Source organism: Pseudophryne corroboree, chromosome 1 (assembly GCF_028390025.1).
Source record: "Pseudophryne corroboree isolate aPseCor3 chromosome 1, aPseCor3.hap2, whole genome shotgun sequence".
NCBI classification, from domain to species: Eukaryota; Metazoa; Chordata; class Amphibia; order Anura; family Myobatrachidae; genus Pseudophryne; species Pseudophryne corroboree.
In genome coordinates this window covers 832,360,746-832,386,621 of record NC_086444.1, presented here as the reverse complement: position 1 = coordinate 832,386,621, position 25,876 = coordinate 832,360,746, and the positions used below count along the sequence as shown (strand labels likewise).

The 25,876-nt window shown below is 48.3% G+C and overlaps 1 protein-coding gene across 1 annotated transcript in view; it reads left to right on the top strand.

Annotated features, from left to right (window-relative positions):
- The window catches only part of LOC134911826 (17-beta-hydroxysteroid dehydrogenase 13-like), a 391,544-nt gene that overhangs the window by 197,232 nt on the left and 168,436 nt on the right, over positions 1 to 25,876 (top strand). The window contains exons 2-3 of the mRNA XM_063919836.1: positions 13,088 to 13,318; positions 22,297 to 22,527. Of these exons, the coding sequence (XP_063775906.1) occupies positions 22,318 to 22,527 (210 nt within the window). The 5' untranslated portion in view covers positions 13,088 to 13,318; positions 22,297 to 22,317. The remainder of the gene's footprint in view (positions 1 to 13,087; positions 13,319 to 22,296; positions 22,528 to 25,876) is intronic.

Genomic DNA, 25,876 nt, shown 5'->3' with positions numbered 1-25,876 from the left:
CCAATGTTGTTTGCCTCCTGCCCTGACCTTTTGCCTTTACGTAATCATTCTTTGATTGCTGCCTACCTTGACTTGCTTAGAAACTGATCCCATGATTGCTGGAATTTTCCTGTTTTGCAGTCCTCAGTTTCCAATATTTCTGATACCAGCACCTAATAAACTGCAATTGCTGCATGCATAAGACCTGTGGACTGGAATCGGGATGCAGTTAATTTACCGGCTGTCGGAATCCCAACATTTTCAGCTGTAAGAGATAGGGTACTGTTGTAAAAACCCTGACTAGCTTGGTCCTTGGGGGTTATCCTGGGATCACTACTCACTTCTGCCCTCAATTTGCAAATATGAATGTACACATTTCTGACAAAGGAGGACTAGGTTACAATTTAGACTTTATTAAAGCAGTGGACAAATAAGTTAGTACCATATAGTGATTTTATGAACATATTTAGAATATGCTGAGCCTGAGCACCATTTTCCCAGTGAATTCTATCCTGCACATACACAGATCTTCGAGCAAATGGTGCCCAGGTAATTACACTGGTAATTACAGCGGTGATTGCAGCAGCATTGGTGGAGAGGTAAGTATAGGTAATGCACCAGTGCCTTAGTAGTGCTCTAATGCACCCTGTGCTGGCACCATAATGATGTGTGCATGACATCATCACATCATGCAAAGGTAGTGGCTGACCACTGACTGCGCTGCCAGACTGTCAGCAGCGATGTTTTTTATCGGAGCAGCTGTGTGTGACGTCACGCAGCCGCCCCCCGAAAATGGTCCCGGCCCACCACTGTTTGTCCCGCCCTGCCCCCCCCCCCCCCCCCCCCCCCCCCCCCAACGCTGTGCCACCTCCCCGAAAACGCCTGTTGCTGTCAATCACATTGCAGTCGCATCCATCGGGGATGCATCTATCAGGAATGCAACCGCAATTTCAGCAAACTGCACTGCGAGCTGCATTAGCGGCAGGGTCTGAATGACCCTCTCTGTGTGGCAGCACTGGCCGCAATCCTCTAGTTACAGTCCTGCACCCATTATAGATATGATCATGACAATTATACTTACTGTCTCTTTAACACAGCTTTCATGGCTGTCTCTTTATAGTGTCTCTGTTAAGTTTCTTTAAAACATTTGTATTTGCTGTCAATAGCAATTCAAATACATGCTGCAATAACCATCACTATATCCTGTAATAAAACATTTACACATCTGCATAAAACTGATAACCTGAATGAGATGACAGTATACCACAATACTGCATGTATACCTGGGGGGAAATGATTGTTAGTCTTAATAAGTGTGTCTATGATATATATGCACATGTTATGGATTGGAGGAGTGAGCTGGCCGGCGTATACCGGGCAATACAACAGCTCGCAGCATTTTCTGTTGTTTAGAGAATTGTAAGCTCTGCTTCTTTCATGCAAAATATTTATACTGTAGTCAAAATCTGGCATTTGCCTCTGGTAGGAAATTGTGTATCAGACTTTGACACAGTCCAAAGGTCCTCTGTGACTGAAGAATGTATTTACCACTGATCAGACGGAGTGATACTGTACATGACAAGGCACTAACGTAGGAATGTAATATTGGGTATAGCATAATGGGGTCATTCTGAGTTGATTGCACGAAGCTACTTTTTGCAGCCCATGTGATCAACTAGACGCCGCCTATGGGGAGGGATTTTTTGCATAGCAAGGCTGCGACCGCTTGTGCAGCCCTGCTATGCAAGAAAAGTTTTGAGCAAAAGAAGACCGGGGCCAGACTTACTTACCCTGTGCGACGGATCCAGCGACGAAGGTCCCGGAATTGACGTCAGACATCCGCCCTCCAAACGCCTGCATTCGCCTCACCACGCATTGAAAACGGTCAGTTGACACTCCGGAATGCCTCCCGCCTGTCAGTCTTCTTGCGATCGCCGCTGCGATCACTTTTTCCGCTGGCGGCATGCGCAATGTGGCTGCCGCGCATATGCAGTTCTGACCCGTTCGCAACGCTGCGACAAACTGCAGCGCGCAAACGGGTCTGAATGACCCCGCATATATTGTATCCGTTGGTATCATAGCTCTGCCTTCTGGTGGTGTCTGGTGTCAGACTCCGCAGAGCAGGGACTTCCGTTCCTGTGAAAAGTTGAGTGAAGACTGAAGACAGCCAGAAGACAGCACCACTGGTCACAACGGGCCAGAGACAGAAAAACTAGGTTGTGGACCGAAGAGTGACGACAGTTGTGGGGTACAAAGAGCTAAACAAAGCTGTCTACTGCAGCCTCTACCAGCGGCCTTGGCCATGCCAGTTTCCCATTAGGTCACAACCTTTATTTAGTCATGCTCCTTTATTTGGTTGTGCGTCATCAGTGTGCACTTTCTCTATTTTAAATATGAGGGGGGGGGGGGGGGGGGGTCATCACCAATGCTCTTGTTGGCACAGGGCACCAACATGTCTAATTATGGTATTGCATTGAATTCAGGAGAGATGCTGCTGGCTGCTACATTTTTTGTGTCCAATGCTAGTTCGCCACGCCCCTTCATAACTTTGGCAAGATTGCAGTGATTTTATACCCTTCCTGCCCACTTCACTAGGAAGCAGGTGGGATGTGGGAGAGCCATTTATCCTCACACCATGTTTGCAAAAATAAAAAAACATGTATTGCTAAATTATCACAAAGTGTACCCTCAATCACAAGAATGAGTGAGTAGGAATGTGTTACAGTGAGGTGTGAGTGGAAATGTGTTACAGTGAACGTGAGTTGAAATGTGTTACAGTGAGGGGTAAATGAGATGTATCCCAGTGAGTGGGAATGTATTACCGTGAGGGGGAATGTGTTACAGTGAGGGGTGAATGGGTATGTGTGATAGTGATAGGAGAGTTGGACTGTGTTACAGTGGGGGATGCAGAGCCGGCCCTAGGCATAGGCAAACTAGGCAAATGCCTAGGGCATTTGGTATGCTTAGGGGCACCAGCAGCTTCTGCTGATTAAAATGATATGCGGCATGCCTATATTCTGTGGAAATCACTGTAATGTAGCATTTCGTATGCAGATACAGCCGCAGTCGCACACAGAATTTAGGCATGCTGCATATCATTTTAATCAGCAAAAGCTGCTTGTGCATCCTAGCCACATAGTAATGCAAATAAGACGCATTTTCATAAACAAAAGGTGCCCCAACGTTGGCAGAGCTGCCAGCTGACTCATGCCAGGCATTTCCTGCAGAACTAGCGGTGGTGCTAGGGGGCACCAGCCAAAATCTTGCCTAGGGCATCATATTGGTTAGGGCCGGCTCTGGGGGGATGAGCGGGTATGTGTTATAGTGAGGGGCAATTGGGTAAGTGTGACAGTGATAGGTGAGTGGGTATACCATGTGCAGGGCCACAATCATGGGTTGACTGTGAGGACTGGTGTCTCGGACCACGCAGAGAAGAGGGCCCGGCCATGGTCCTACAACTTTTTGGGTGTAATACAATACCCCCTTATTGGACCCAGAAGGTAATAGCTGTGCCCCTGCAATCTTGCCTCGTGCTGTGCAGCAAGAAACTACTTAAAAACTATAAGACCCAGCAGCCCCTGCTGTCCAGGACCAGACTAGTGTAAACGATGCCTGAAGCAGCTCTCAGTGAGACCAGAGGCTCTGGACAGGAGAAGGGGGTGCTGCAGGGAGACGGCGCTCTGGCTTTGAGGAGAGGAGGAGGAAGATCCAGCAAGATGTGTGGATCTAAGGAGAACGAATTGACAGAATAGGAGAGGAGTGGGTTAAACCTCCGGTAGTCTGGGGGCAGGACGGTAAGGCATTATGGGAGTTTTATTGTTAGCCAATAGTAATGAATGTTGGGGGTAGGTGGAATGGGTTCTTAAGCCTGAGAAAGGGGCTGGGTCAGCCTCTTCTGCTTTTGTCGTGGTAGGGGAGAGTGCTCCTGTGTTTAACACACTGCCGGCTTTTATATTGTACCACATTGCATCTGGTGCCCCCACCCCCTCTCTGTGCCCATCACTTTTATCGTTTTGGCCGCCATGTCCCGTCCCCGACGCTCCTCTGGTGCCCCTGCACGTTATGCTTCTCCTGCCCCCTCTTCATCCCGTGCCCCGGGCCGTGGCGCTGCGCTCACACCCGAGGCTCTGTCCCTGGACGCTGCCGCAGGTGCCCGTCCACGGGCGCGCGTGGCGGCGCAGGCGTCCGCTCCTGTGCTGGCTGTGCTGCGGGCGCCGGGGGATTCTCCCGGCGCAGCGGCGGCTAGGGGGGGACGAGGTGCTGGGCGGCGGAGGACGCAGTCGGGCGGTCGTAGGGGGGGGGTGCCCGCTGGCGGTAATCCCTCTCCGGCTGCGGCGTCTCGGGGACGCGTGCGCGGTCCCCCGCGCCCTCCACCGCTGAGAGTCGTGCAGGCAAGAAGGGATGTGGGGGACGGAGGCTCCCCACTGTTTCAGGGGGTTGGTTTCAGGGCTGCGGCCCGTGGCTTGTCCACTGGCCGCCCCTGCCAGGCAGCTGCTGATTCGCGGATGCGCCCGCGTGCACGTTTGGCGCTGGTGCCTCCTGGGGGCTCTCCCCACTCCAATGGGGGGGCTCCCCGGATTCTGCTTCAGTTGCTGTGGGGGACAGGAGTGGAGGAGAGGGGTCTGGGAGCGGTGGCCATTCGGTTCTCCCGGTGGGCGGGGGCGGTGGGGGCCGTGGCAGTGTGGGGTCGGCTGGTGCTTCACGCAATAATGCGGGTGCTCGGGGGCCGTCTGGCGCTGGGCCCAGTCGGGGCCGCCCGGGTCGGCGCGGCGGCGGCGCGAGGGCCGTCCCTGCTGCGGACCCAGGGATCGGGGGGTCCGTTGGGGCTGCGGCTCCGGATCCCTCTGCCGTTACGGCGGCAATGACGGCGGCATTCACGACGTTTTTGGTGGCGGTGTCCCCGGGTGGCGTGTCCGTGACTCCTGCCGCGGTCGACGCGGCCGTTTCCCCTAGTGTTTCTGGCCCCCCTATGGCGCAGTTCCTACAAGCGTGTCGCACTATGGGCTCGGCCGCTTCGCTGCTGGGTGGCGCTGCCCCGTCGGCCGCGGGGGCGTCTGCTTTCATCCCCGCCGGAGGGGCTTCGGCACCCGCGGCGGTTTTCCCTTCTTTTGCAGGTTCGGATACGGGGGACGATCGGGAGGAGGAGCCGGTCGTGGCGGACGTGTCACCTCCAGGAAGCGGGCCGACCGGTGAGTGGGACGCCGATACAGTTGCTTTATCGCAGGGGTCCTCTTCTTCCTCGTACGGCAGTACGTCGAGTAGATCTTCCTCTTCTTCTTCTTCGTGGCAGTCGGCGATTAGTAGCACCGCGAAGGCTAGGAAGAGGGATATCAGGTACGCACGGCGTGAGGCGCGGCACAGGGATAAGCGGTCTCAGAGGACTAGTGGTAGTTCTCGACGGGAAAGGAGGAGGCGTAATTTGCCGGGCGTGGTTCGCTGCGAGTACACGGCAATCTTGCGGGGATTGCGGGAGAGCTGCAGGAGGAAGATTAGACGGGGGGACCTCTTTACGTTGACGGAGGACACCAAGAGGGAAGGTAAGGAAGTGCTCGCGAAGGGCGGTATTGGGACGGAGGCCTTTCGATCGTATGACAACTGGTTGGCGGGTTTCTGTGTTTTTGCGGCGTGCTACTTGGAGGATCGCCCTGATGAACACATGAACATCATCAGGTATATTCACCTCGTGCATGACATGCAACGTCAGTCTAAGGACGATTCGTGGCTGCAGTACGACAAACAGTTCCGTCAGAAGCACGATTGCCTACACGTCATTGACTTCGGATGCAAAGACGTGGAGGTATGGCTTCGGGTCACACGAGCGCAGGATGTGAAGATGGTGGCTAAGGGGGCGTCGGTGGCGAGTCAGTTTTGACCAGCGGTTGAGGGTCCACCGCGCCGCCCTTGGAACGCGGCCCGTTCTCCGCAGCAGGCGCCGGCGAAGGGGAAGTGTTTCGCGTTCAACAATGCCACGTGCCCCCTGAGGCAACGGTGTCGTTTTCGACACCTTTGCTTACGATGTAACGGATCCCACCCTGCTTCCAATTGCTTCCGCGGGGGGCGACCTGGTGCCAAGGCGGCCGCTGCCCCTGCCGGAAGAGCAACGGGGGGGCTTGCCGCTAGTGAGGGCGCCGACCCCGGTTCGTTTGGGGGCCATGCTAAAATGGTTAGGATGGTACCCAAACACAGACGACGCAAGATTTCTGCGGGAGGGTTTTGCGTCGGGTTTTCGTTTGCCTGTGGTGGGGGATGTTTTAGTTCGGGCCGCCAGGAACCTGCAGTCTGCCCAGGATTTCCCTGACGTGCTTCGAGGTAAAGTGGAACAAGAGGTTCGCCTGGGGAGAATGGCGGGCCCCTTTGCGCAGCCACCTATCAAGGATTTGATTATTTCCCCGGTGGGGGTTGTGCCCAAATAGGCTCCGGGTAAGTTTCGGCTCATTCAGCATTTGTCTTATCCATCGGGGTCCTCGGTGAACGATGCGATTTCGCCTGAATATTGTTTGGTGGTGTATCAGTCCTTTGAGGATGCTCTGGGCTTGGTCCGGGAGTGTGGCCCGGGGGCCCTCATGGCTAAGCTGGATGTTGAATCGGCTTTTCGCTTGCTCCCTTTGCACCCGGAGTCGTTTCGATTCATGGGTTTCCGCGTCGGGAAGGAATACTTCATTGACAAGTGTCTGCCTATGGGGTGTTCCGTTTCATGTGCCTTTTTCGAAAAGTTCAGCACCTTTTTACATTGGTGTGTGGAGTTTTCTTGCGGAGGTAGCGGGATTGTACATTACCTGGATGATTTTTTGCCCATGGGGCCCGCGCATTCTTCTCGCTGTGGTTTCCTGCTGTTCTCGCTGCGTGCCGAGCCGAATTATTCTGTGTTACCCCCAAACCCCCCCCCCCTCCCAGCTCTAACCTCCCCCCCCCCTTTTTGTTATTTTGTTTTTTCCTTTTGTTTCTTTCTGTTGCTTCGATTGGCCTGAAGCTTGTTCAAGAGGAAAGTTATAGTCCTCTATTCAAATTTTTCTTTTTGGTAGATCCTCGTACTGATAGTCGGTTCCTGTTCTGGGCTGGGAATGGTTTTATCTCCTATATTCACATTTGTTTATCTGTTTTTTCCCTTTTAGGTTGGCGGGTGGATGTGTGTGATGTGTGGGTGATTGGCCATTCCTATGTTTATTGGGAAGCCAATTTTTTGGCTACGGAAGGGGCTCCTTGCTTTGTGTGTTCGGATGATGTGCGGTGGATAGGTGTGCGTGGTATGCTTTGGCATGACCTGAAAGTGAAGCTTATGGAGCAGTTTCGGCGGTTTGGCATCCCCATACTGTTGGTGATTCACTTAGGAGGGAACAACCTAGGTAGGAGGAAGGCAGTGAATCTTCGATTGGCCATTATTCAGGATCTGCAAGTGATTTCGGGCGCTTGGCCAGGCTGTAGGCTTATCTGGTCTTGTATGGTGCCGCGGTTGTGCGTGGAGTGGTGGTTTGTCGGGCGATCGATGTGGCTCGCCGGAAGGTAAATGCCGCGGTGGCTAAGTTTGTGGTGGCCCATGGCGGTGCCGTGGTTTGGCATCAGCGGATCAAGTTTCGGTACTTCTACTTGTTTAGACCTGATGGTGTGCACTTGACAGGACAGGGACTATCTATGTTTTTGGAGGATCTGTTTTTGGTGGTTGGTTCGGTAGGTTAGGGTATGGTGGCGGTGCGTAGTTTCTGTGGAACAGAACTTCGCTGTTGGCGGGAAAGAACGGCAAGTTAACATTTGTTGTATTAAAGAGTGGATTGGAGGTCGTTTGGTTGTTGATTTTTAGGTGCGCTCTCCTTCGCTGACTGGTTTTACATCTGCTGGACCGCCTGCACGGGTGGCAGCCTCATCACCTTCACGGGTGGGTAGTCAGGATGGAGGTTGAGCGGATACCTATTTGTTTGTTGGAAGGTTTACGTCAGTTCTTTTTTATAAGATAGTTATCTATGGGATAGGGTTGTTTAGCCGTTCTTTCTGGCCACCATACTTTAGTTTAATTATTCACAGTTAATGGTTCACTTAAATAAATAGCTACAAAAGATTCTCTGGAGATGAATACACTCCAAAAATCCCGGCGCAAATTAATCAATGGTATTCATTAATTAGCCACTTGCTGCACACACTAAAGGATTAGCTAGATCCTCAAACAATTCAAGACAAAAAACACAAAAATAAGTGGTGCGCTAGTGTGTGTATGTAAGGGGCTTAACGAGGCGATTGATTACACCTGCTTAGATTAGGTAATTTAAAATGTGGAATGGTAGTAACGACATGAATCATATATTTTACCATTGTCATTCTGATTAAAATCATGAACAGCTAAAATTTAAAATTAAATATTAATATCGGTGATACTGACCGTAATATGAATATTAACACTGTTGCCTGTAATGCTTAACTAGAAATACCTGAATTTTTTGAAAGCTCTATTATAATGCTCGTATATGTGCTTATATAGAAATATTTGCTGTTTATTAAGTACCTAGAGTCTGCTTTTTAACTATTTAATTTTAACTATTAACTGTTAAATATATATAAATCTAAGTATCTAGACTTAACAGACGGACCTATGTAATTATAATCACATGAGATCAGCGTGTATGTAACGTCTAAGACCGAGTCTGTTCCACACATGTGTTTGTAATTATAAATGAAAGGCGGTCCATACGGGGATTTAAATAAGGGCCAAGATGGAATGAGCCCTTCAGTCTTGAGGAAGTCCCGATTTATGACGGGACGAAACGCGTTGACGTCATATCCCCGTTTGCTGCCACACACTGACGGAAGCATCGTACGAGCACTTTCTACAAACAGCCTCGTTACAAGCGCAAACTGGAGCTCCGTTTACCCGCAAGCCAGGACCGAGACTGTGCCAAGTCCAGCGGCCACATCGGAAAGCGGTAACTGGGAGCAATTAATTTTAGACCCGCCAGCCAGAACTGAGATTGCACTTTAGTGCGGGCGGTGGTTAATTACACTGACAATCACAGGAATATATATCTCTCCGGGTGACTGCACTACCAGCTAATCCCGTAAGCTCGGGTAAACTTTTATACAGCAGCATTTCTCTGCACTGGGACGCCAGGAGCAGGAGGATAGGAGAGACTCTTTTCCGTGTAGAACTGTCAGTGAATGGTTACAGCTTGACACATTATTTAGCAGATTGCCAATGCTCTGTTTAGTGTCTAAAGAGGTACATTGTTGCTAATAATTATACAGCGCTTGAGGATATTTGATGCTCCCTAATTGAGTGTGTGGTATACAAACCAATCCCTTGATTTTCTAACTTTTATGTGTAATATATTGTTTATTAATTGAAGTAAAGATTAATTGATTTATTTACAAAGCAGATTCTATGGTTATTTTCAGTTTTGAGTATAAGCAGACACCTAAAACCTTTTGAATTTAAAGGTATATACATACACACACTAGCGCACCACTTATTTTTGTGTTTTTTGACTTAAATAAATAGCTAACAATTTCTGCCAAATTCAAGTCTCCGTGTCTTTATTTATTATAATTAAGTGTTAAGATGTTATAGTTATGTTACGGACAATCCTCAGACTATATGAGGTTTAAGAGTACGATTGGGTCGAAAGGAAAACAATGCAACCAGGACCACCCTCTCAGCCCCTCCATCAAGGTGAGTACTTGTCTGGTATATTGCAGTCAGGGCTGGGTCAGGACACTCCTACTATTCCTCCTCTCTCTCTTTTTCTCTTTCTCTCTCTCAGTCGACACAAATACTCAGGATTATTGGGTCGTGCGGTGAGCTAAATTTCTCAGCACCAAAGCCAGATTTATACACAATATATGAGTCAAAGAGTACACGGGGGCATTATACACATGTGCAGCAGTATAACATTTTGTGAGTTTTGATTAGAGATGTGCTGAAAAGATAGGGTGCCATAGACTTTTTACTCAACAGTTTTGGCTATAAAAATGATTAGAATAATGCAAAGAAGATATTTCAAACATATTCTTTGTATTTTTCATATACTTTATATAGTAAAAACTCTGGTACAAACGTTAGTATGACAGGAAAGGCTCTGCCTCACCCCACCGCACATCATGTATTATGCATACCTCCCAACGTCGTGGCCACCGAAGCAGAGACTCCCTCACGCGGCAAAGGGGCATAGCCAATGTAAAGTATGCATGGCTTGGCGGGAATACCCTGGATCGCAGGCCACACCCCCTTTTTGGCACTGTGGGGACATGCCCAGCGCTCGGTGAGCTGCTGGCATGCTCCCAGTCCCCTCTGTCTCTGGTGAATAGATGCTTGTGCAGAGCAGAGTGACAGGAGCCTCCCAACTGCACACCCCACCACCACCACGGGAAACTATGATTCGTGGGTAGGACAGCAGGACAGCGCCCACAAAATGGGACTGTCCCGCGAAAAACGGGACATTTGGGAGGTATGTTATGTAACATAGCTATGTTTCAAATAGAGCACTATACAGCAGACTGAACCTTGTATTACCACAGGTTGCAATAAATATCAGCCTTTCTCTCAGTCAGGTCTCATCCTCTTTTTCATGGTGCTCTCGCTCTCTCTATTCCTCTTTTCTTTATCTCATTTCACCCTATTCATGATCTCTCTCTGTGTTCCCTATCTCCCCTCTCTCTTACATTTCCCCATATTCCTTCTCTCCAATCTCTCCCTATTCCTCCTCTCTCTCCCATCTCCCGCTATTCCTCTCCTTTTTGCCCATTCCTTCTGTTTTTCTCTACTGTTTCCTTCTATGCCCCCCCCCCCCCCCCCGCCCCCTTGGGAATAATGACGGGAGGCGGGGGGGACAACTGCCTATTTTGCTCTGGTGCACAAGCCACTGAGCTGAGGCACCACCATGGACAGGCCCAGCTGCCTTAGCAGGTTGGTGGAGCTGCTGGAGGAGGACAGGACCTGCGCATGCGTACACGGGTCCCACCGCATAAATTGCGGTGTGACCTGAATTAGGCTCAATATACAGAGTTATTCCCAATGTCAGGTACATGACAACTCTACATCAGCAAGACTGGAAGTTTATCACCTCATTTACAGGTACTGTCTCCCTAAAATATTACTTTCCCCAGCACCCCTTCCCCAGACTGCAGGGGTCTCCTGCTAGGTGCCTCAGTTGCGCACAACTGCCTATGAATCTAGAGAGTTATAGCATACTGTGCATGCGCCATAGTGACCATGCGCATCTACGCGTATCACCGCGCAATTCTGGGGCATAATTAGTCTCTGTCTGTGAAATAGATGTTGCTGGGGGAAGGGGAAGTGGTGGGAGTGTTTGTGGTGCACCAATTTACTGCCTTGTCCCAGGGGAATAAAATCTTAGTTTCGACCCTGACTGAAGGCACGGCCGGGGAAGACAACAGCTGAAGAGAGACAGGTATGACACTCCACTACTACTGGCTTATTACATATGTATTACCACAGTTTCAGTGCTTTTAATTATCCTAATGACAGCTGAAAAACCATTCCTGTCAGGTGCAATGCTACATGCAGTGCCTGACCCTGCCCCCACCACCACTGTATCCAACCCAATATCCAGGACTTCTTACAAAAAGCATACTTCCCAACTGTCCCAATTTTGGCGGGACAGTCAAAAAATTTTTACACTATCCCACTGTCCCACTCACACTGTCCTGCTGTAGAGGGGCGGAGGAGCTGGGAGGACCCCTGTCATATTGATGGCCATCGATCATTGACCTGAACCCCTTGTAGTTAGTGTTAGGGACTTACCCAATGAGAGGCTACCTTGGTGCGGTGGGTAAGCTCATAGCCCTGGCCAGGATTATGCTAAATGCCTCTGGTTATTACAGGTTGAGCTAGTGTACCTGCATCTTTTTCCCTCTGTATATGGTTACAAACCATCAAAGGTCTATACTTAGTGTCAGGTAATAGCTGTGGGAGCGATGGTTTTACTTTCTTTCATGTTGCCACTGCAGTGCATGTACGCGGATCTACATAGTGGGGTTATTCAGAGATATTCGCAGATTTTGAATTACCATATACTCACATGCTAGGGGCCGCCCAGCATGTGTGGCGCCACCCCACTTTGCGATCGCAATTGAATTGCGTCATTAGAGGTTGGGCCGCCACTGCCATGTTTCAACATGCAAGAGACGCAGGCGACGTCATCGACCAGCCCCGAAATTGGCTATGGCATGCCTGCGTTTCTCAATATCCCCCTCCCCCCCAGCGCCGTGTCAACACCCCCGGAAGCCCATCGCTTGTCAGTCACCATGTGATTGCATCCTTCAGGGATGCGATCACATGTGCACAGACGTCAAAATCACGACCTTCAGAGCGATCGAAAGCATTGCAATCAGCTCTGAATAAGGCCTATAGTCACTCACTGCTTCACCTTTACAGCCTCATTAGTTTACAGCAGCATCCAGCAGCTCAGAATGCTTGGCGCAGGTATTCATTAGTAGAAGCCATCAAGGTGGAGCTGTCTGTAGGAGATAGATGAACATAGTTTCTAACCATTGATTGTTGTAGATAATATGGCTACCATCGATGAAATGCCTACCGATGGCCATCCCTACCCTGTCACTTGCTGAGGTGAACAGATGCTGTGCGCTTGCGCACATCTGTTCACAGAACTGAGAGATTGGGGGCATGTCCTGCTGCTCACGGAGTGCTGGGCATGCCCCCACAGTTATGGAAATTGCAGTACCCCCACAAGGTCATGTCCCCTGGTTACGTTGGTGCACCCCCTAATTTTGGGCGCACGCATGTGTTCCGTTTCCTTCAGGCAAGAAGTTGGGAGGTATAGAAAAAGGGAGACTAGTAAAAAAAACAAGTGTCATCAACAACTGGATTAAAAACATTACTAAAGTGTTATTTGTACAGAATGTGAGAACTTGATTACTGATAAAAGCAACTGTGTATAAAGTGCTATTACTTTGTTTTTTACCATTATTACAATATGGAGAAAAATAGTTTTGTTATATGATTTATTAAGACAGATAAAGAATACTACTAAAGAAACTCTAAAAAATATTAGATACAGTTGGCAATGAGTGAGTTAACTGTAAATGGGCAAGTCTTGGTGCAGTGACGTGTAGTATAACTCTCTAGGCTTTCTTTCCACCTCTGTAGTGATCTACACCGCTGAACACTATGAATATTGTCTTTGAGATCCTCCTGCTGCTGCTCACTATCATCTACTCCTACTTGGAGTCCTTTGTGAAGTTATTTATTCCCCTGAAAAGGAAAAGTGTGAGTGGGGAAACCGTGCTGATTACAGGAGCTGGACATGGCATAGGAAGAGTTACAGCTACAGAGTTTGCCAAACTTCACAGTGTTCTGGTATTGTGGGATATTAATAAGGTGAGACGAACTGGCACAGTATGTCTCTGAGGCGGCAGAACTGTTGCTGGGAACTACAAAGCCCATCTGCCCACGGCTTCTCCTGTTATAAATTCTCAGTGGATCTTTCCTGTTATCTGCCCTCTATTTCAGTGGTGGAACTAGAGAGTGGTGGGCCCAAGTGCAACAATATGACCTCCCCCCTTACATCACACTCCAACAACCGTTGGGAGATGGACGCTGAGGCCAGTGCATAAAAGGTGCTTATTATGGAGTATATGCAGTATATGGCTACATTATAATAAGCACCTTTTATGCAACAATATGTTGGTGCTTGGTCATCAATTTATCTTACTCACGGCTGACCAAATCAGCTGTTTGAACCCATTATTGTCAATCTGACAGGATGCCATACATCGGTTGTGATAAGAACAGATGCTGCTATATCTGGTTGCTGCTATGATGTTTCTTGGATATTTCAAATAAATGACCTTAAATGAACAGTGTGCTCGAGCCCCTGGTGGAAGCTTATAGGGAGGAAGCAAAATTAATAATTGATTAAATGCTAAACGTGTGTGTGCATGTGTGTGTGTGTGTGTGTGTAGGGTTCCCATGTTCTGAACTTGAGACGATTTTTACATATGTTTAGATGTGTGTATATATATATATATATATATCAATCTCTAATGCCCTGTTCAAGATGGGGTTTATAACCTTACTGTGGACATAAATCACTGCGCTCGCCACAGGTTCTATTCCCACTCTATGGACACCCACGAGTGGGAATAGTCCCTGTTGGTCAGCATGCCGGCCGGCGGGCTGGTAACTGTTCAGGATCCTGGCGTCGGTATAGAGACTGCCGGTCACATAACCATAACCGGTACTTACTGTATGTGAATTTATAGTGGAGAGCAGATAATAGGAAAGATCCAACCTATTTTCCTTTCTCCCAACATGACCCTCTCCAGGAGGGACACAATGCTCTGCTCCTGGACTTTCCTCTTAATGTATGATTGCTGGCACCTGTGCTGAACAGGTTACTGGATAAGAGGTGTTTCACCATAAGTGATGGCAATCATACAGTAAGAGGGACGTCCAGGAGCAGAGCATTCTGTCCCTCCTGGAGAGGGTCATGTTGGCAGGTATGTATTTATTAATGTGCACTGGTATATGTGGTGACCTTTTCATAAACGTGCATCTGTCAATAGTTGTATAGGGTCGAGATTTAAAACATCCTAGCCTAGTTATATGTTGGAATTTGATGTAAAAACTTAATCGAGTATTGCGCCTTGATATCACGGGTGAGTTATACAGAGAAATGTGGTATATGCAGGTACTTAGTATAGTATGCAGCAAGCCTCAGGTCAGGCAGTGTTGTTCAGCTGATGTTTTCCACCTACTGTTAGTACTCAGCATATAACAACATTCCTCTGTAGTCTGTATACATAGATATTTGGAATAAATTACGGTACCTATCAAGAATGTCACGTCCCAGTATGCCTTAATCAGTCTGCAGAATAGTCTCTTTATAGGTACTTTTACATTTAGAACAGGGCACTCATATTTCCAATATGTTAGGCAGGTAAAGCAGTTTTACAATCAGGAGGCATAGAGCATAAATAATTATCTTTCATGGCACCTGTTGTTTCATAAGATTGCTAGTACTGTTTCAAAGTGTGAAACATTTTACAGCACTGCATATAGCAATGTTGCAACTTCCCTTAACATAAGCAGCCTGTACTGTGGGGGTTATTCAGAGTTGTTAGCTAGAGTGACCATATTATCCCTTTTACCTGGGACGCTCATGAATTACACAGGTTCTGTGGCTGATTAAAACCATCTGAAATGTAGGTTTGAAGCCAGCCAGCCACAGAACCTGTATAATCCATCAGCGTCCCAGGTAAAAGGGATAATATGGTCACATACCTCCCAACATGACCCTCTCCAGGAGGGACAGAATGCTCTGCTCCTGGACTTCTCTCTTAATTTATGATTGCCATCACCTGGAGAGGGTCATGTTGGGCGGTATGTGGTCACCCTATGTTAGCAAACCAAAAATGTTAGCGATTGGGCAAAACCGTTTTCTTGCGGAGGTAGCGGGATTGTACATTACCTGGATGATTTTTTGCCCATGGGGCCCGCGCATTCTCCTCGCTGTGGTTTCCTGCTGTTCTCGCTGCGTGCATTTCTGGGGCATTTTGGCGTCCCGGTGGCCGAGGATAAGACGGAGTTGCCCCTCTCCTGCTTGTCCTTTTTAGGTATCGAGATCGATACGGTCGCGGAGGCGTGCCGGCTGCCTCAGGACAAGGTCGTGCAGCTACGGGAGTCCATTGCGCAGTGCTCGGAACAAAGTAAGGTTACGTTGCGGGAGGCGCAATCCCTCTTAGGTCGGTTGAACTTTGCCTGTCGGGTGATTCCCATGGGCAGGGTTTTTTGCCGGAAGTTGGAGCGGTCCACGGCCGGGGTGTCTAGGCCGCACCATTTTGTCCGTTTCTCGGCAGAGATTAGGCGGAACCTCGCTATGTGGGTTTCGTTCCTGGCGGATTTCAATGGTGTCCGGATCTGGATGGCCCCGCTTGTTGACAGTTTCGAATTGCAGTTGTTTACAGATGCGGCGGGCTCCTCTGGGTTCGGTTGTTATCTGGACGGGGCTTGGTACGCGGCCTCTTGGCCCGAGTCTTGGTCGAGGGAGGGGCTGACCGGCGACCTGTTGTTGCTGGAGCTCTTTCCCATCATGGTGGCCTTGGAGGTTTGGGGGGAGCGACTGCGCGATCGCAGTATTCTCTTCCGTTGCGATAACTTGGGGGTCGTGCACGCGGTTAACAACCAAAGGGCTAAGGCCCTGCGGGTCCTCCGAGTGTTGTCACGGCTCGTGCTAACCCTTTTTGCGCTGCAATATTCTGTTTCGGGCGCAACACGTCCGCGGGGTAGATAATGGGATCGCCGACGCTTTGTCCAGGGGGCAGTGGGATAGGTTCCGTTTGTTGGCCCCGGAGGCTGATTCGGTAGGTTTGCCCTGCCCTTCTTATGTTTGGCAGGTCATCATGGCGGATTGGAAGGGCTAGCAGAGCTGTCGTTGCCTCCGTCCACTCTCGCTGGATACCGTCGGGCCTGGAAGGAGTGGGAAGACTTTTCCCGTGACCAAGGGCCTAGAGGTAAGAAGGGTCAGAGCTTGTTTCTAGACTTCGTTTGGCAACTCTTCGTAATGGGGAGATCGAGAGCCGTGGTGTCTCGGTACCTCGCCGGGATATCCTTTTATTCTAAATTGAAGGGTATGCCGGATTTTACAAAAGGTTTTCCTGCTGGCAAGGGCGCTTAGAGGTTGGGCGCTTTCGGCTCCAGTGCCTCCCGATGGCCGACGCCCTATTGATGCGTCCCTGCTTTCTTCCCTCTTAGGGGCGGTGGCGGGGGTGGCGGACTCCCATTTTGAAATGCTCCTGTTTCAGCTGGCCTTTTCCATGGCGTTCCATGGTGCATTCAGGGTTTCTGAGCTGGTTGCGGCTTCTAAGAAAACCGAGGCCTTTATGCGGCGCGCGGATGTTATTGTGGGTGGGGGGTCCGTGCTGTACAGGCTGCGCCGCTCCAAAACTGATCAGATGGGTAGAGGTCATGGGCTCACTTTGACACCATCGGGTGGTGGGGACTGTTGTCCGGTGGCATTGGCTGGTCGGTATGCGGAGGTCAGGCCCTCGTCTGAGGGGTCTTGGCTCCTGCATTACGACGGGTCGCCATTGACGAAGTACCAATTTACATGGATGATGCGGCGCTGCCTGTCCAGTTTGGGCCTCTCGCCTAGGGACTTTGGTTCCCATTCCTTTAGAATCGGGGCCGCCACTTCCGCAGCATCTGCAGGGCGCGCTGTGGACGAAATTAAGGCTTTGGGCCGCTGGAAGTCGGCGGCTTATAAGCGTTACATTCGGCCCGTTGTTGCGTAAGCGAGTTTGTTCTACTAACATGTTGTTTGTGTTACTGCGTTGTGTGTTTCAGTTCAGTGTGTTCGTGCTGTATTGTTTGTCTCCCCTGTCCTCCCTACTCAGATGGCTAGCTACTCGCCACTGCTGGCAGTGGGGGTCTGGAGTGCTTCGCGATTTTTTGCCTGAACTGCCGAACTGATTTGGCTTAATTTATTCAATTCGGCTAATTGGCATCTAATTACAAGTTCCTCAGCAGGTTTTTACGTTTCACCTCCAGCCGAGTTATTCTGTGTTCCCCCCAAACCCCCCCCCTCCCAGCTCTAACCTTCCCCCCCCCCTTTTTCTTATTTTGTTTTTTCCTTTTGTTTCTTTCTGTTGCTTCGATTGGCCTGAAGCTTGTTCAAGAGGAAAGTTATAGTCCTCTATTCAAATTTTTCTTTTTGGCAGATCCTCGTTCTGATAGTTGGTTCCTGTTCTGGGCTGGGAATGGTTTTATCTCCTATATTCACATTTGTTTATCTGTTTTTTCCCTTTTAGGTTGGCGGGTGGATGTGTGTGATGTGTGGGTGATTGGCCATTCCTATGTTTATTGGGAAGCCAATTTTTTGGCTACGGAAGGGGCTCCTTGCTTTGTGGGTTCGGATGATGTGCGGTGGATAGGTGTGCGTGGTATGCTTTGGCATGACCTGAAAGTGAAGCTTATGGAGCAGTTTCGGCGGTTTGGCATCCCCATACTGTTGGTGATTCACTTAGGAGGGAACAACCTAGGTAGGAGGAAGGCAGTGAATCTTCGATTGGCCATTATTCAGGATCTGCAAGTGATTTCGGGCGCTTGGCCAGGCTGTAGGCTTATCTGGTCTTGTATGGTGCCGCGGTTGTGCGTGGAGTGGTGGTTTGTCGGGCGATCGATGTGGCTCGCCGGAAGGTAAATGCCGCGGTGGCTAAGTTTGTGGTGGCCCATGGCGGTGCCGTGGTTTGGCATCAGCGGATCAAGTTTTGGTACTTCTACTTGTTTAGACCTGATGGTGTGTACTTGACAGGACAGGGACTATCTATGTTTTTGGAGGATCTGTTTTTGGTGGTTGGTTCGGTAGGTTAGGGGTATGGTGGCGGTGCGTAGTTTCTGTGGAACAGAACTTCGCTGTTGGCGGGAAAGAACGGCAAGTTAACATTTGTTGTATTAAAGAGTGGATTGGAGGTCGTTTGGTTGTTGATGTTTAGGTGCGCTCTCCTTCGCTGACTGGTTTTACATCTGCTGGACCGCCTGCACGGGTGGCAGCCTCATCACCTTCACGGGTGGGTAGTCAGGATGGAGGTTGAGCGGATACCTATTTGTTTGTTGGAAGGTTTACGTCAGTTCTTTTTTATAAGATAGTTATCTATGGGATAGGGTTGTTTAGCCGTTCTTTCTGGCCACCATACTTTAGTTTAATTATTCACAGTTAATGGTTCACTTAAATAAATAGCTAACAATTTCTGCCAAATTCAAGTCTCCGTGTCTTTATTTATTATAATTAAGTGTTAAGATGTTATAGTTATGTTACGGACAATCCTCAGACTATATGAGGTTTAAGAGTACGATTGGGTCGAAAGGAAAACAATGCAACCAGGACTACCCTCTCAGCCCCTCCATCAAGGTGAGTACTTGTCTGGTATATTGCAGTCAGGGCTGGGTCAGGACACTCCTACTATTCCTCCTCTCTCTCTTTTTCTCTTTCTCTCTCTCAGTCGACACAAATACTCAGGATTATTGGGTCGTGCGGTGAGCTAAATTTCTCAGCACCAAAGCCAGATTTATACACAATATATGAGTCAAAGAGTACATGGGGGCATTATACACATGTGCAGCAGTATAACATTTTGTGAGTTTTGATTAGAGATGTGCTGAAAAGATAGGGTGCCATAGACTTTTTACTCAACAGTTTTGGCTATAAAAATGATTAGAATAATGCAAAGAAGATATTTCAAACATATTCTTTGTATTTTTCATATACTTTATATAGTAAAAACTCTGGTACAAATGTTAGTATGACAGGAAAGGCTCTGCCTCACCCCACCGCACATCATGTATTATGCATACCTCCCAACGTCGTGGCCACCGAAGCAGAGACTCCCTCACGCGGCAAAGGGGCATAGCCAATGTAAAGTATGCATGGCTTGGCGGGAATACCCTGGATCGCAGGCCACACCCCCTTTTTGGCACAGTGGGGACATGCCCAGCGCTCGGTGAGCTGCTGGCATGCTCCCAGTCCCCTCTGTCTCTGGTGAATAGATGCTTGTGCAGAGCAGAGTGACAGGAGCCTCCCAACTGCACACCCCACCACCACCACGGGAAACTATGATTCGTGGGTAGGACAGCAGAACAGCGCCCACAAAATGGGACTGTCCCGCGAAAAACGGGACATTTGGGAGGTATGTTATGTAACATAGCTATGTTTCAAATAGAGCACTGTACAGCAGACTGAACCTTGTATTACCACAGGTTGCAATAAATATCAGCCTTTCTCTCAGTCAGGTCTCATCCTCTTTTTCATGGTGCTCTCGCTCTCTCTCTATTCCTCTTTTCTTTATCTCATTTCACCCTATTCATGATCTCTCTCTGTGTTCCCTATCTCCCCTCTCTCTTACATTTCCCCATATTCCTTCTCTCCAATCTCTCCCTATTCCTCCTCTCTCTCCCATCTCCCGCTATTCCTCTCCTTTTTGCCCATTCCTTCTGTTTCTCTCTACTGTTTCCTTCTATGCCCCCCCCCCCCCCCGCCCCTTTGGGAATAATGACGGGAGGCGGGGGGGACAACTGCCTATTTTGCTCTGGTGCACAAGCCACTGAGCTGAGGCACCACCATGGACAGGCCCGGCTGCCTTAGCAGGTTGGTGGAGCTGCTGGAGGAGGACAGGACCTGCGCATGCGTACACGGGTCCCACCGCATAAATTGCGGTGTGACCTGAATTAGGCTCAATATACAGAGTTATTCCCAATGTCAGGTACATGACAACTCTACATCAGCAAGACTGGAAGTTTATCACCTCATTTACAGGTTCTGTCTCCCTAAAATATTACTTTCCCCAGCACCCCTTCCCCAGACTGCAGGGGTCTCCTGCTAGGTGCCTCAGTTGCGCACAACTGCCTATGAATCTAGAGAGTTATAGCATACTGTGCATGCGCCATAGTGACCATGCGCATCTACGCGTATCACCACGCAATTCTGGGGCATAATTAGTCTCTGTCTGTGAAATAGATGTTGCTGGGGGAAGGGGAAGTGGTGGGAGTGATTGTGGTGCACCAATTTACTGCCTTGTCCCAGGGGAATAAAATCTTAGTTTCGACCCTGACTGAAGGCACGGCCGGGGAAGACAACAGCTGAAGAGAGACAGGTATGACACTCCACTACTACTGGCTTATTACATATGTATTACCACAGTTTCAGTGCTTTTAATTATCCTAATGACAGCTGAAAAACCATTCCTGTCAGGTGCAATGCTACATGCAGTGCCTGACCCTGCCCCCACCACCACTGTATCCAACCCAATATCCAGGACTTCTTACAAAAAGCATACTTCCCAACTGTCCCAATTTTGGCGGGACAGTCAAATTTTTTTTACACTATCCCACTCACACTGTCCTGCTGTAGAGGGGCGGAGGAGCTGGGAGGACCCCTGTCATATTGATGGCCATCGATCATTGACCTGAACCCCTTGTAGTTAGTGTTAGGGACTTACCCAATGAGAGGCTACCTTGGTGCGGTGGGTAAGCTCATAGCCCTGGCCAGGATTATGCTAAATGCCTCTGGTTATTACAGGTTGAGCTAGTGTACCTGCATCTTTTTCCCTCTGTATATGGTTACAAACCATCAAAGGTCTATACTTAGTGTCAGGTAATAGCTGTGGGAGCGATGGTTTTACTTTCTTTCATGTTGCCACTGCAGTGCATGTACGCGGATCTACATAGTGGGGTTATTCAGAGATATTCGCAGATTTTGAATTACCATATACTCACATGCTAGGGGCCGCCCAGCATGTGTGGCGCCACCCCACTTTGCGATCGCAATTGAATTGCGTCATTAGAGGTTGGGCCGCCACTGCCATGTTTCAACATGCAAGAGACGCAGGCGACGTCATCGACCAGCCCCGAAATTGGCTATGGCATGCCTGCGTTTCTCAATATCCCCCTCCCCCCCAGCGCCGTGTCAACACCCCCGGAAGCCCATCGCTTGTCAGTCACCATGTGATTGCATCCTTCAGGGATGCGATCACATGTGCACAGACGTCAAAATCACGACCTTCAGAGCGATCGAAAGCATTGCAATCAGCTCTGAATAAGGCCTATAGTCACTCACTGCTTCACCTTTACAGCCTCATTAGTTTACAGCAGCATCCAGCAGCTCAGAATGCTTGGCGCAGGTATTCATTAGTAGAAGCCATCAAGGTGGAGCTGTCTGTAGGAGATAGATGAACATAGTTTCTAACCATTGATTGTTGTAGATAATATGGCTACCATCGATGAAATGCCTACCGATGGCCATCCCTACCCTGTCACTTGCTGAGGTGAACAGATGCTGTGCGCTTGCGCACATCTGTTCACAGAACTGAGAGATTGGGGGCATGTCCTGCTGCTCACGGAGTGCTGGGCATGCCCCCACAGTTATGGAAATTGCAGTACCCCCACAAGGTCATGTCCCCTGGTTACGTTGGTGCACCCCCTAATTTTGGGCGCACGCATGTGTTCCGTTTCCTTCAGGCAAGAAGTTGGGAGGTATAGAAAAAGGGAGACTAGTAAAAAAAACAAGTGTCATCAACAACTGGATTAAAAACATTACTAAAGTGTTATTTGTACAGAATGTGAGAACTTGATTACTGATAAAAGCAACTGTGTATAAAGTGCTATTACTTTGTTTTTTACCATTATTACAATATGGAGAAAAATAGTTTTGTTATATGATTTATTAAGACAGATAAAGAATACTACTAAAGAAACTCTAAAAAATATTAGATACAGTTGGCAATGAGTGAGTTAACTGTAAATGGGCAAGTCTTGGTGCAGTGACGTGTAGTATAACTCTCTAGGCTTTCTTTCCACCTCTGTAGTGATCTACACCGCTGAACACTATGAATATTGTCTTTGAGATCCTCCTGCTGCTGCTCACTATCATCTACTCCTACTTGGAGTCCTTTGTGAAGTTATTTATTCCCCTGAAAAGGAAAAGTGTGAGTGGGGAAACCGTGCTGATTACAGGAGCTGGACATGGCATAGGAAGAGTTACAGCTACAGAGTTTGCCAAACTTCACAGTGTTCTGGTATTGTGGGATATTAATAAGGTGAGACGAACTGGCACAGTATGTCTCTGAGGCGGCAGAACTGTTGCTGGGAACTACAAAGCCCATCTGCCCACGGCTTCTCCTGTTATAAATTCTCAGTGGATCTTTCCTGTTATCTGCCCTCTATTTCAGTGGTGGAACTAGAGAGTGGTGGGCCCAAGTGCAACAATATGACCTCCCCCCTTACATCACACTCCAACAACCGTTGGGAGATGGACGCTGAGGCCAGTGCATAAAAGGTGCTTATTATGGAGTATATGCAGTATATGGCTACATTATAATAAGCACCTTTTATGCAACAATATGTTGGTGCTTGGTCATCAATTTATCTTACTCACGGCTGACCAAATCAGCTGTTTGAACCCATTATTGTCAATCTGACAGGATGCCATACATCGGTTGTGATAAGAACAGATGCTGCTATATCTGGTTGCTGCTATGATGTTTCTTGGATATTTCAAATAAATGACCTTAAATGAACAGTGTGCTCGAGCCCCTGGTGGAAGCTTATAGGGAGGAAGCAAAATTAATAATTGATTAAATGCTAAACGTGTGTGTGCATGTGTGTGTGTGTGTGTGTGTGTAGGGTTCCCATGTTCTGAACTTGAGACGATTTTTACATATGTTTAGATGTGTGTATATATATATATATATATCAATCTCTAATGCCCTGTTCAAGATGGGGTTTATAACCTTACTGTGGACATAAATCACTGCGCTCGCCACAGGTTCTATTCCCACTCTATGGACACCCACGAGTGGGAATAGTCCCTGTTGGTCAGCATGCCGGCCGGCGGGCTGGTAACTGTTCAGGATCCTGGCGTCGGTATAGAGACTGCCGGTCACATAACCATAACCGGTACTTACTGTATGTGAATTTATAGTGGAGAGCAGATAATAGGAAAGATCCAACCTATTTTCCTTTCTCCCAACATGACCCTCTCCAGGAGGGACACAATGCTCTGCTCCTGGACTTTCCTCTTAATGTATGATTGCTGAACAGGTTACTGGATAAGAGGTGTTTCACCACAAGTGATGGCAATCATACAGTAAGAGGGACGTCCAGGAGCAGAGCATTCTGTCCCTCCTGGAGAGGGTCATGTTGGCAGGTATGTATTTATTAATGTGCACTGGTATATGTGGTGACCTTTTCATAAAACGTGCATCTGTCAATAGTTGTATAGGGTCGAGATTTAAAACATCCTAGCCTAGTTATATGTTGGAATTTGATGTAAAAACTTGTTAATCGAGTATTGCGCCTTGATATCACGGGTAAGTTATACAGAGAAATGTGGTATATGCAGGTACTTAGTATAGTATGCAGCAAGCCTCCGGTCAGGCAGTGTTGTTCAGCTGATGTTTTCCACCTCCTGTTAGTACTCAGCATATAACAACATTCCTCTGTAGTCTGTATACATAGATATTTGGAATAAATTACCTATCAAGAATGTCACGTCCCAGTATGCCTTAATCAGTCTGCAGAATAGTCTCTTTATAGGTACTTTTACATTTAGAACAGGGCACTCATATTTCCAATATGTTAGGCAGGTAAAGCAGGAGGCATAGAGCATAAATAATTATCTTTCATGGCACCTGTTGTTTTCATAAGATTGCTGGTACTGTTTCAAAGTGTGAAACATTTACAGCACTGCATATAGCAATGTTGCAACTTCCCTTTACATAAGCAGCCTGTACTGTGGGGGTTATTCAGAGTTGTTAGCTAGAGTGACCATATTATCCCTTTTACCTGGGATGCTCATGAATTACACAGGTTCTGTGGCTGATTAAAACCATCTGAAATGTAGGTTTGAAGTCAGCCAGCCACAGAACCTGTATAATCCATCAGCGTCCCAGGTAAAAGGGATAATATGGTCACATACCTCCCAACATGACCCTCTCCAGGAGGGACAGAATGCTCTGCTCCTGGACTTCTCTCTTAATTTATGATTGCCATCACCTGGAGAGGGTCATGTTGGGCGGTATGTGGTCACCCTATGTTAGCAAACCAAAAATGTTAGCGATTGGGCAAAACCGTGTTGCACTGCAGGTGGAGCAGATGTAATATGTGCAGAGAGAGTTAGATTTTGGTTTGGTTATATTGTTTCTGTGCATGGCAAATACTGGCTGCTTTATTTCATACTTTTGAAAAAGCATTTCAGGGAGATTGTGAAATGAACACCTATAAGCGCGGACGTGTACTGCTTCATCTGAGAGGCATGTCATGAAAATGACTTACATCAAAACGTAAGTGGCCATGAGAAACCTTATTTAAAATGAATGTAGCCATAGGGATCATTGGGCCAGATGTGTGAAAGTGCGCTGTGGTTCCCGCTGACCACAGCGCACCTTAAGGCAGCATTTAGCGCTGCATCCATATGTATGACCAGCGTGTTAGCGCCGTATGCCCTGGCCGCCGTGCGCCCCCGCCACTTACCACTTCTCCGCAGTACTGGACGGGAGACGAAGAGCAGAGGCAATGTATGATTGCCTCTGCGGTCACTTTTTGTCTCTTGTGGACGCCGGGCGTAACGCCTCCCCCAGGCAGGCGATGAGTGCCAAATGTGCACTCGCTGAGTTTTTTTTTCTTTTTTTCAACAAACTTTACTGTTCGTGGCCAGTAATCTGCTGGTCCACAAACATCACCGCGCATGCGCCAGGGGCCTCCTGCGGCGAGAAAGGAATCAGGAGAGAAGTGCGCATGCGCACAGACTGCGGCGCTGAACCCGGCCGAGCCGATGTGGGAGGTGCGCTACCGCGGGACAGGTAGGATAACGCCCTCCCACATCGGCGGGGGCCTTAATCATACATTGTGGCGGCGGCTGCGGGCGTATCACCATGATACTGTGGTGATACGCCCCTGGACACATAACGTTCGTTAGGATGTTTTTAATACATTACCCCCATTGTGCCTTATAACCAATACAGGGAAATGGCGCTGATGATCCTATTTGAATGTATATATCTCTAATTTATCTTTCCCCAAGAATGTAACAGCTATATAATGGGGGTAAGGTAAAATCAGGGAGTCTGGGAGATTGCTGCTATTTCAGGGAGGTAGGCAACTCTGCTTTATTTTTACACTGCAATTAAGATTTCAGTTTGAACACACCCCACCCAAATCTAACTCTCTCTGCACATGTTATATCTGCCACACCTGAGTGCAACATGGTTTTGCCCAATTGCTAACTATTTTGGTTTGCTATCAACTCTGTATAACCTCCTATGTTCATGTTCATAGAGTTTTTACAAGTGCATGTTTGCTGATGTAATTTATACAGCTGTAACAAGTTTCTAATGTTTATTTATGGTGTATGCTTGCATTGTATACTGGGAGTGATTCATAAGTGGA